Raw genomic sequence first — 12,740 nt, forward strand, 5'->3', positions numbered from 1 at the left:
TTTAGAAGTCATCTTGAGTTCTCATCCTACTCTGGATTCACAGTATGCAGCTCTAGAACAACCTGTTGGCATTAAGAGACAGCTTTGCAGAACAAAAATATGCAAGGCATATCGGCTAGGGAGCACTATGAGATTAAAGACATCAGAACTTTAGGATTTCTCTTCTGTGTGCACCCTCTTCAAATAACTGCTGTTTGGAGAGCAGTGTCTGTGCTTTAACATAAATTTACACAAACTAAGAAGCAAAACATTTTCATGACAACAAAGGAATTATTATTTACACCCTGTTTTAATTAAATGTAATTCTTTCAAGATTTATTTTTATTCTGCAGACAAAAGCCTTTGCCCAGTCCATCAACTGGGAAAATTAATACTGTCGGACAAAAGAGGCATCCGCAGTGATACCATTTTTTTGTCTGAATAAAGCCGGCTTTGCCAACCCTTTTCTGTAATAAGAGTTACTCATTTTTAATGAAGATCCTACTGAGATACTAATATTGTTAGTGTTTTAATAGTGACCATGCCAGGCAAAATGACATTTGCGGCCACCTCATGCTAAATTGCCAGCAGTGATCACCTCAGGGCATCAGACAGTGTTGCTGGCAGGAATGTAAAGAAGGCTTTCCCAACCTGGAATGTCACTTCTATATAGTGAATACACGACAGCCATAGCTGCAGTGCCCCTGGGACGAGGTAATATTAGTGTTTCCCCAGCATCTCATGATTTATCACTGAAATATCAGTTTTATTATATAGTTTGGAAACCCAACTATTTTTCTTCAAACATAAGCTGATGAGTTTTAAAAATACACACATTTCCACTTCAAACACATGGTTTTTAATTTTGGGATACATGTTATTTCAACCAAACAGAAGCTTCTAATTTAGTAGGCGAGGCAGCACAGGAAAGTTACTTATAGGTACCAGGTGAGCTACCAGTAGTTTGCAACCTACTGGTTGGAGAAGCGCAGATTAAATCAATCAACAATGTGATAAGTTAAATTTGCACCGCACAGACCATCAGGTTTTTGTGGGGCTGTCCCAGGCAAAGAAAGGGAAGGCTGTGCAGAAACGGCTGCTGTCACAGTGGATAGTCCTCTGCATTAAGATCTGCATTGACCAAGGAGCAACCACCAGAAGGTCCTAGAACCCATTGCACCAGGGCTAAGGCTGCTCCACTGCGTTGGCACGCAGAGTGCCTGTCCTTGGCATCTGCAGGCGGTGATGTGGGCATCAGTGCATATGTGCACAAAGCACTACTTCCTTGACAGTCATCTCTAGTGGGAAGAATATACCACCCGCTCAGTTCTGCAAGACTTGTTCTGAATTCACTCCACAGAATCTCCACCTGGGGAGGTACTGTTTTGGTATTTATTGTAAGGTGAGGTATCTGTGGTTAGAAGTATCCATTAGACGAACAAGTTACTTAACTTCGGTAACACACACAGATTCCTCACCAACCTCTCACCTCACCTCCAAGTTCTGTGGAGTGGCCTCTTTTAAGCATCTAAAAATGTCCCAAGTTAGGAATCGGCACACTGGCATTAGTAAATGTTCATGCTCATCGTCTCAGGGGGCCAAGAGAGGTAAGCAAGAAACCGACGTCTGCTACAGGACTGGTGCTTATATGCGATTCTACTCCGTCACTTCTGAGGTGGTAAAGAGCGTCTTGGCGCCACCTATTGGGACGTGAAAGCATTGCTGGAAAATGTTTCCAAATTCAGTCAGGTACCTGAGGAGTATTCTAAGGTGAAGAATCTGAGGGTAAAATTATTCATCAGAAAAAATGAGCAATTTTTGGGCTGTGTACAGCTGACCCAAGATCAAAATCTAAATATTTTAACATTTGGATGCAGTCACATTCAGATGCAAAAAGCAGCTCCCACAATTCATTCTCAGTTGTTGCAATAAGTTTTGTGCCACTCAGAAAAGGTAGGCAGATCCTCCAGTTCGTTTTCAGTTTAACATATTTCTGAAAAAAATCGGGAGAATGTTCCAGTACCTTTTCCTGCCTGAAAAAGCCTAATGATGTCATTTGTTGCTACATGTTCAGTAAGCCTAGAAATTTACCGTTTACCAAAACCTTTACCGAAGATATTGACCTCTCAATCTGGCTGGCAATGACTGGAGTTTGCACAGTCACTATATATATATATATATATATATATATATATATATGTACAAACATGCACACGTGCACATGCACATACACACACACACACACACACACACAGTTGTAGCAGTTTATGCCATGGTGATTGAATAATAGATAATTTTAATATTACTCCGAACAGAGGTCTTAGGAAAGGCACCATACAGGTCATATAAAAAACAATCACCTGGGATTCCATTTGGACCCCCAACCCACGCCTTTTCCCTGGCAGCATTGGGATCTTTGTAGCTCCAAACAAAACACAATCAACCCGCGGCCCGAAGATGCTATTTCTAAAATTACATCATAGGTGCCCTATATGTTGGTAGCATTCATAAAACGAAAAGTGAAAAGGTTAAACCCAATGGTGTTTTATGAGCACCTAGAAGCAGTGATATTTTGTGCACATGAGTAAGGAAATCGAACATAACTCGTGTACAGTATCAGGTGCTTGGGTCACTTTGTCTGTCCTTAAGATGGAGATGCTTTCTTTTCTGCACCGGTCATCAGTTTCCATCAAAGGATGCTATGGCCGCCTCCCTCTTGCACAGTAAGTAGAACATCCTTGCATGGTGATCCCTACAAATTCTCTATTGAGATTGCATGCATCTGTAACTACTTGTGTGGTGAGGACTTGATTGAATAAATAAATAGAAATGATAAACATCAGGATTTACTTACTAATAATGGTAATACAGCTGTCCAATTTTAGATGCAATCTCCCCGATCTGCCACCGTTTCAGGCCATACCTGGTGTCCAGTATTTGTCTATTTGAAACAAAAGAGAAGGAGACATCCTTAAATATTTTAAAAAATCAATTTACATAAATACCTCAGAGGGCCACAGAACAGATACTTTAGTAAGAACTTTCTGGGCCCACTAAATGGCAATTTTCTTTTCCAATCTAAACTTTGCAGGTGTACTACCGGGAATGTCATGAAACTTGCTGTGTCTCAAATGCAGAGTGGTACACAATGTACAATAACAACAACAGTAAAAGAGCTGTAAATCCACCTGGTGTTACTACAGTTTTAGGTGTTTAATGTGCTGTAAATAAAAGATGCTGTTAGCATCAAGCTCACTGGTGCTCAACTTATTGAACTCACTAGAATGAAACTTGGTATTTATGAAGCAATAGAATTGGTCACAGAAGTACAAGAACTGTCAAGTAATTATGTGTTAAATGCTGGCTACTCAGATCTGTTTACTGGTTTCAACCACGATAAGGACCACTCAAACTAGAATGAAAGGTTGAGTGGTCCTTATCGTGGTTGCCCCAAGCAATTAACAAAGCATCCTCCAAGCACCTTTTGTGTGTCTGAAGTGCCGGGTTTTAACTGGGCCTTGCAGGTGCCCCGGTGCCATACTTGCAATTTGTGGATCCAGCAGTGGGGCAGCTATGAGAAGTCAGGAGGGCTTTTTGTTTTATTTGACAGAATCCTCACCTGCTCTTGGACCCGGTAGGGGTGGAAGGGAGCAAACACCCTACCTTTGGGAAAAGTAAGGGTGTGGCCATTATCAACCTACTCTTGTCCTAATCCAAGACTGGGGAAGCAATGAAAACAAACCATTCGGGGTTGGGCTAGGGTTACAACTTGAAACATCCGGGGGTTGGGACAAGATCGCGGGGGCAATGAGAGGGGTCTCACAACTAAATCCTTCCTGGTCCCACAGACAGAAAAATATTTATCAAACGCAGGCACAATTGCAGGACAGGCTTTTTTACTTCCAGCCCCTGAGGGGAGAGGTGAGGGAGAGGTGAGGGAAATGGCCATTTTAGGTCTCACCTACTAGACATCTCTTGCACTGTTGCAAAACTATTGTTAGAGTAGAGTGGGCTTAGAGCACGCCCGTTCTTTACCATTAGTTGACTTCACTGTCACTCTCATTTGCTTGTTTCTTATACATCAACATTTGTGGGCTTTCCTTCTTTTATTTGTGATTCCCCTTGAATATGAACGCATTACTGTTCCCTTTTCAAGCAATACATTTTTATTTTTGTTTAAGAATTATACAAGAGTGCATATGCTTTCCACCACTCTCCCCCTTGTACTTCTCCTACTCCATGCTCGCTCATGTTGCTCTTTCTCTCCCCGTGTGCCTCTCTCTCCCCACCCTCCTCCTTGATGACCTTGTGTGCTTATCCTCTACATTGCTTTTCCATGTGTGTGTTTCTCCTCTCCCACCTCCATGCCGTGCTTTCTCTCGCTTCTATTTGCTCCCCAAAGTTCCTCTGTTTCCGTTTGCTTTCCCCCCACTGCACCCTCCATGTTCCTTGCCCCACCGAACCCTCTTTTTTCCTTCCTCCTACCCATGCCCTTCCTGTTCCTTCCCCCACCCATGTTCTCTGTGTTGCTTCCTCCCCACCAGTGCCCGTGCTACTTTGCCCTCTCTCCCCGCCCTTCTGTTGCTTTCTCAGCTCCCGGTGATACTCTCCGCCCCCTCCCCGTCCATGTTACTTCACCACACCCATGCTACTTTTTTCCTTTTGTTTACCCATCTATACTAGAACCATTGTTAGAGTCAATGGGCCCCAAAGGCGAGATCTAATGGCTTTGCCGATATCTGTATGATTTCTTTCCTGCAAGATCTGCTCAAATTAGTGCACCAAAGACTTGCTCATTATGTATAATTACTTTTCCCAATTCTGCATTCTGCCTTTGTACTTTAGTTCCCGAGCTATTCCAGAATCAACAAAGTGAATCATAAATGAGAGTCAGAAAAACTAAAAACAGAAAAAAGGAGTCATATTAAACAACAATGAATTCAGATGTCTGTCACAATCAGAATATTCCACTTCTACAAGAAATCTGTTCCTAGTGACTCTGGAATTTGTTATTTCAATGAATTTCTAAAATGAAGAAAGTCAGCCTGATGAATATATTCTGATGAAACTTCATTTTTGAGAAAAAGTTGGAATGACAAAATACCTTCTCCATAAAAATAGCTAAATGTTCGTTGTGAAGACAGCATGACAAATAAGTAAGAAGGAAAACAAGCACTGGCATAGCCAATAGGTCTCACCTTTGGGTACTTATAAGTATTTAGCCAAGCAGTACATGACACTGGCAGATGGAACGTACCATAGCAGACATTGTGCAACCACTGGTGACCCCCCACCCCCAGAATTTTCACCCAAACATATAAAAAAATGTTCAGACATTCATAGTTTAATAAGGATGTTACACTGGCATGATTCATGGTCATAACTGCAATAAGGAGAGATTAATAAAACATTTGCAATCATCATGTACCTCCAATAAAAACCTTTATCTGAAATAAACTTTGTGTTTGTGCATTCTTTTTACAACTGGCATTAGCCTGCAATGCTCAGAACAGCCCCTAGAGGGCACCACAATAGAGATAGCATTTGGAAGAAACATGGTCATGTAACCATATAGTCAGCTACTAGAGGGCATAACCGCATGAAAACAGAATGGCAGAATGCAATGCAGTGCAACCATATATTCAGCCCCTAGAGGGTGTAGTGCATTACACATTTTCAGGCCTAGCAGTCCTACTAGCAGGCCTATTAGAATGTTATGGTAAACAAGGCCCTTAGAACTGAAACTACTCCCAGCTATAAAACAAAAGTTCCAGCCATGAGAGAGCTTAAAAAAACACTGAATGGTGGGAGAGGTTATTTTTGGGGGGACCACGCAACCTAGTGTGACACCCAGATGTGAGCTAGACAGAAAGAGTGTGTCGTGCTGGACATTTTGATGGTGGTCCCATTGTCCTAGGACCACCACACAGTGAGTTATAGGCAAAAATGTTTTGTAAGAGGAATGCCCCACAAAGCATTACGGGGAGAGTTTCCGAGTGCAGCAAATACTGTAGTGTCTTGAATGTAATGCGCAGAACATCCTCTAGAGGGCACCACAGTAAAAATAGCATTTGTAAGAAACATGGTCCTGTAACCATATAGTTGCTCTTAGACAGCATAACCACATAAAAACAGAATGTCAGAATTTAATGCAGTGCAACCATATATTTAGCTCCAAGAATGCATTACCCACTTTCAAGCCTAACAGGCCAACTAGAATAATATTACAAACAAGGCCCTTAAAACACAAACTATTCCCAGCTGTAAAACAAAAGTTCCAGCCATGAGAGACCTTAGAAAGACACTGAATGGTGGGAAATGTTATTATTTTGGCGTCTCCCCCAACCTAGTGTGTCGACCTAGACAGAAAGTGCATGCTGTGCTAAACACTTTGATGGTGGTCCCATTGTCCTAGGACCACCACAGGCTGGGTTATGGACAAAAATGTTTTGTAAAAGAAATGCCCAGCAAAGCATTATGGGGCGAGTTTCCTGAGTGCAGTGAATATTGTAGTATTGGCTCTCCCGCTGTGCTGGGAGAGCAGCATTATGATTCCTCTGTTGTTTCTGTTTAAAATGTGCCAGTCTGTATGTTTTTCAACTGCAAAACTTGTATGTAAGTGGTACTCATGTAAAGCGCTCCTCTGATTGAGTTTGCGCTATATGAAACTTAAACGTAAATAAATAACAAGCATTTTCAATGCAATGGTCTCGCATTTGTTCGAGTTAGAGCTATTAGCATTGTAAAGCAAAAAAAATAAAGCGCTATGTAAAATGCAGCGCGGTCGCGCTGCGTGGAAAATAAAAAGATAAAGTAGTCCGGACTCCAGGCTGAAAACATTGAGCCTCGTATGTTTTTGGTACTTTACCGGTGCTGTGTAGGTGGGCTAAACACCGGAAAAGGCATGACGTATGCATGCCTTTCACAAATGAAAGCAAGCAGATTTTAAAAGGCAAGCCTACGAACCAATGTAAGTGACTGACATGGCATGGGCGTGGTTTGAAGCCCAAAGAGAGATTACAGAATGGACGGAGCACTTTGTGCTCGCCCATAAAAAAGAACCCTCCTCCAGCTTGCACCCTTTGGGTGCAGACAGCACAAAGGAAACATCAGCATACCCAAAAAACAAAGAAGAGGATGAAACAACATACGGCCACGGAGCGTGAAGCAGAGAGGCAAAAGAAAAAGTAGAGCAACACACTAAGATATATGGCCAATCCTGCAATAATCCATGTAACAGGGTCAGACTTAAAGGAGGTAACAAAACAGCCTCAAGGTGGGAAAAATGTAAAGCATTTATCTACGAAATCAAGGGAATTTTGGAAGGCACGCCAAGGAACAAATGAAAGTGATGGGCGTGAGATGGGCATGGTTAAAGCCCACAGAGTAGATTACAGCATATCGCGAGAGCAGCGCGTGTGCGCTGCTAGGTTCGACCTACAAAGGGACTAGGAACACAGGGCACAGAAGACATGGATGGCGAAGGAGTGCTAGTGGCGGGTTTGTTAAAAAAAAAAAAAAAAAAGGGATGGAAAATGGGAGGGGGAATAAGGGGTTAGTAAAAATGTGAGGAAAGAGGGAGGGGCAGTAAGGGTTCGTAAAAATGGGAATAAAGTAGAAGGGGAATACGATATTTTATTAAAAAATGAGTAAAGAGGGAGAGGAAATAAGGGGTTTGTAACAAAAAGAATAGAATTATAGTGGGAGTGGAAGTAAGGTGTTTGCAAAAAAAGGGAGTAATGCCAGAGTCATTTAAGGGGATTGCAAAAAAATATTCAGAAGTAAAACGATACAGGTAGTAAGCAGTTTATGAAAGAAAGGAGGCAAGTGGTCAATGAAGTAAATAGTTTGTAAAAACAAAACAAAAAAAACAAAATGGGAACCAAGCCCTAAAGAAACGAGGGGAAGGGAAAGGCAGAGGTGGTTGAGGAGACAGGACCCTCGGTAGAAGAGCCAACAACAACAAAAAAAGAAAGTAACTCTTAGACAATATTTTCTCTTTAAGAAAGGGTTCACTATCAGATTGGTTTTTGTCAACCTGGTGAAAAAACAATCAAAAAAATCTAAATATATATATATATATATATATATATATATATATATATATATATGAAGAATCTGTATGATAGTAAAAGTTTAAATCTCACTGGAAGTGTCCTGACCTTTCTTGTTGCTTTATTTATGGCTTTTCCCGAAACCATGGTCGGACCGCCACTTTTTTTAGCCTCAGTATCTCGGGTTTTCTTGGTGAATATATATATTTATATCTATATATATATATATATATATATATATATCTCAAACAAAACCTCTTGTCAGTTAGGAAAGAGATTGGCTCTATCAACTGTGCCCGGGGTGCCGATCTCCTTCTTAGCCGCCGAGATGTTTTGTTTGATGTGACGCGCAGGCGGGCCCATTGTGTCAGCATCACCGACGCTTTGGAACACGCAGGTATTGCATCCTACATATAATCATCAACACTGGTTTGCAGAAAACATTTTGGCAGGGTCTCTTGCTGTGATCTGCTTTTTTATCCAAAGCACATACAACCAGAGGCTCCAATGCGGAGTTGTGAAGCCATTCATTGCATCTTCCATGCGGCCTTCTAGTGATCACCTCTGTTGGTGTCAGTGACATCCACCTCAGCCCTAGTGACTACAAGGGCGTAGGCCTGGCTGCTTGTCCTGCCTCTTTCTTTGCTGCTGGACAACAGGTATGTCTTTCAATGTCTTATATGCACATTAAGGCTGCACATGTCTGGGTCTTTATTTCCAAATGTTTTGGGCATTTTGCAAAGACTAGTTCCTCATATTAGCAGGTTCATCAACATGGCACTTTTGACTTTAAAATCCTCTTCTGTTTAATTGTTCGGAAAGGGAATGGCATTTTACGGATTCACCTTCTTAAGTCTACGATAGTAGCTGCAGTCATTACAAAGCATCTTCAAAATGACAAATATTAGGTGAAATCTATACGCCGACGAAAGGCGCTTACCTGTAACGTTACAAACAAAAATGGATTAGATTTGCTATGTGGCCAGATTACAGAAACAATCCCTCTGAAATGTGGATGGAATACTTATTTCTCTTTTGGGATGATCCAAAGGGGCAACCAGGTCACCAAAGCGATCGAGGCCATCTATGCAAAATCTCCTTTACGATATCTCTGTCAATGTTACTTCAGTTAGGTTTTTCGCCTCATTCAACTCAGTGGTTCTTAATCATTTTACTTCTCTAGAGACCCACTGAATAACTACTGGAAACCGGGACCACACTCTAAGCAATTTCCACTAAACAATCCATTGAAATACAGAACCCAGTGTACATCAAACAAATGCACACACAAAATGTATACAAAAATGATAATCTTAAAGATTTGAGCCTTTCAACATTTGCTTTCATTTTAAAAGGCAAAGCAATATTCTAGACCCTAGCATATTACTTGGTCTTTTTGTTCCTAATGAATTCTGAGGCCACCAAGCGTCTATACTAGATTCTGTTTGTTGTATTTAAGCTGCTCCTACAAATCAAGTTAAATACACCAACTTAATGTGTATCCTACAATTTCAAATGCCCTCAAATTTAGAGTGTTTTATTTAATATTTTTACATTTAGTTTTTTTAACTATATATAATCTATTCATCTAATATTAATTATTTAATCACTTGCAGACTCCATTAGTAAGTGTCACAGACAACAGGTTAAGAACCACTGCTCGAGCTCCCTCTGCTCCTTTTCTCTTTGCCAAAATCTCACTTAGCCTCAGATTTTAATTGAAGATTTGAGATATCTGTACTTCGCCTCTGATGCCTGTTCTTATTCGGTTTCTTCTGCACTAGCTTCTCACTAATCAGCGGTTCTTTCTTTAGATTTAGTTGCAATGGGTGCTTCGTTGGATTAGCTCAGAGAATACATTTTAATTCCCATTAACGGGAGGACTCAAGGAGCAATTAAATATTTATCAACCTTGCTCGTTTCATAGCAATAACACTCCCGTAATCAATCTTTTGAAAAAAAGCTACAAATTCAAGCTGGGAGCGCTAACCACAGAGCTCATGCAACAACAAATGGAGAGTAAGGACGAAGTCGAAGAAAGGGCACCAGAGACACAAAGGGGACCAAGAAATCTCCAGCGTTCCTACCCAAGTAGATATGATACGCTTACGCAGCAATCCCAGGTTTGCGGCTGTCACAGATATGATTAATGGTTAGCATTTACCCTGGAGCTGCTCACAGTGTTATATTTAGTCACTGCAAACTCAAAACCTATGTAACAATTAGCAGGATACACAAGCAGATGTCGACTAATGACTACCACCAAGGAATACGCTGAGCCAGAAACAGCACACAGGGATCGCACCTTCCATCGGCGCGAGGTTCTCCCTGAACAATGTCATTGGCATCGTCCACTTACTCTACTGCGGCCCTCCAATGTCTATCGGAAGCAAAGAGCAAACCTGATCCGCCTCAATAACAGGCTGGTGGAAGTCCACGCTTCTCCCACGATTACTCCCACACTATCTTTGTCCCACAAGATACAAATACTCGGAGGCCACCAGCTCCATCACCGACATAAACACGCTAACCTGCAATCATAATTATACGAAATATCTCTAAACAGGCCTTGGGACACGGTGGTCGGCTCTAAAAGATCTGGAAATATAAAGATAAATACAGAAATCGGTAAAAGATGCGCCAACATCTCAAAATTGTCTCCAAAACTTTATTTAAAGGTTCAGTTTAAAAGATGTTAGTGAATATCTAAAACCTCTCTAATTCTCCAGTGACTGCGAGCTAAGCAACCATAATGTCCCCATGCTTTGCCTATGAGCAAATATATCCAGATGACATCATAAAAGATGTAATTGATGACATTAACACACCCACAAACAGTTGTCTTTTTCAGATCCTTTTTCTAGTGGTTCAAATAGAGCTGTTTTTCTTTACATGAGCTAGGCAAAGGCATCTAGGTGTGGTCAGTGGTAAAGCAGCCTAGCAACTATTGTTATTGACTGTAAGGCATCTATTACTTCTGAATAGACCAGCGGCAGCCTTTTGTCTCTGTACAAACTCGGCAAGAACCTCTAGTGGCTGACAATGGTACAGCAGGCTTCAATCTACGCGCACTCTCTAGGACACCTTTTCAGTGAAGCTGCTGCATAGAGATGCGGACTATGGCAGTTGTCATGAGTGATGGCACCAGTAATGTAATTGGCATTTCCTTTCATGTGTAAGGTCTTGATAACTGCCCAGAGGGTGTAATGACGACGTAGTTAACCACAATTCAGAGATGAGGACTACCATGTCCTCTACCAAGTACCCCTGCAGCTGTACCCTTAGCAACGTCTCTGTAGGGCACCGCCCCTACCCAGCATGCCTTTCCATGCAAGATGGGCATGGCAGCATTGTGCCAAATACCCATGCCACCAGTAAGTGGTGTACAAGGTCCACAGCCATGCACAGTGGACAAAGGGCATTGGTTTCAGCCAGTTTCCTGCCACAGTGCAAGCTAAGCACATTCCATGACCATGCCCAGTTTGTATGGGGCACTGGGAATGGCCAGTGCCTTTTTCAGCACCTACACAAATGTTTAATTCATAGTGTAAAAAACCATTTTTAATTAGTATTGTCGTTCACAAAACCAGCAAAATTGCTCATGAACCCCCTGTCATAATATTGACTTTGCATGAAAATACACTTTCCACCCTTGTGGCCCCCAGGTTAGACTGTGCTCCTTTACATCTGTATGTCCACCTTTCCACCCTTGTGGTCCCCCAGGTTAGACTGTGCTCCTTTACATCTGTATATCCACCTTTCCCCCTTTGTGGTCACCCAGGTTAGATTGTGCTCCTTTACATCTGTATATCCACCTTTCCACATTTGTGGTCCCCCAGGTTAGACTGTGCTCCTTTACATCTGTATATCCACCTTTCCACATTTGTGGTCCCCAGGTTAGACTGTGCTCCTTTACATCTGTATATCCACCTTTCCACATTTGTGGTCCCCTAGGTTAGACTGTGCTCCTTTACATCTGTATATCCACCTTTCCACATTTGTGGTCCCCCAGGTTAGACTGTGCTCCTTTACATCTGTATATCCACCTTTCCACATTTGTGGTCCCCTAGGTTAGACTGTGCTCCTTTACATCTGTATATCCACCTTTCCACATTTGTGGTCCCCTAGGTTAGACTGTGCTCCTTTACATCTGTATATCCACCTTTCCACCCTTGTGGTCCCCCAGGTTAGACTGTGCTCCTTTACATCTGTATGTCCACCTTTCCATCCTTGTGGCCCCCAGGTTAGATTGTGGTCCTTTACATCTGTATATCCACCTTTCCACCCTTGTGGCCCCCAGGTTAGACTGTGCTCCTTTACATCTGTATGTCCACCTTTCCCCCTTTGTGGTCCCCAGGTTAGACTGTGCTCCTTTACATCTGTATGTCCACCTTTCCACATTTATGGTCCCCCAGGTTAGACTGTGCTCCTTTACATCTGTATATCCACCTTTCCACATTTGTGGTCCCCAGGTTAGACTGTGCTCCTTTACATCTGTATATCCACCTTTCCACATTTATGGTCCCCCAGGTTAGACTGTGCTCCTTTACATCTGCATATACACCTTCCCACCCTTTGTGGTCCCCAGGTTAGACTGTGCTCCTTTACATCTGTATATCCACCTTTCCACATTTGTGGTCCCCAGGTTAGACTGTGCTCATTTACATCTGTATATCCACCTTTCCACATTTGTGGTCCCCAGGTTAG

General features: G+C 42.1%; 1 protein-coding gene across 3 annotated transcripts in view; it reads right to left on the bottom strand.

The window, feature by feature from the left end:
* The window catches only part of SCAI (suppressor of cancer cell invasion), a 538,528-nt gene that overhangs the window by 186,534 nt on the left and 339,254 nt on the right, over positions 1-12,740 (bottom strand). For all 3 annotated transcript variants that reach the window (XM_069241740.1, XM_069241742.1, XM_069241741.1), the window contains one exon: positions 2,834-2,920. In XM_069241740.1, the coding sequence (XP_069097841.1) occupies positions 2,834-2,920 (87 nt within the window). The remainder of the gene's footprint in view (positions 1-2,833; positions 2,921-12,740) is intronic.

The sequence above is a fragment of the Pleurodeles waltl genome, chromosome 6 (assembly GCF_031143425.1).
Source record: "Pleurodeles waltl isolate 20211129_DDA chromosome 6, aPleWal1.hap1.20221129, whole genome shotgun sequence".
NCBI classification, from domain to species: domain Eukaryota; kingdom Metazoa; phylum Chordata; class Amphibia; order Caudata; family Salamandridae; genus Pleurodeles; species Pleurodeles waltl.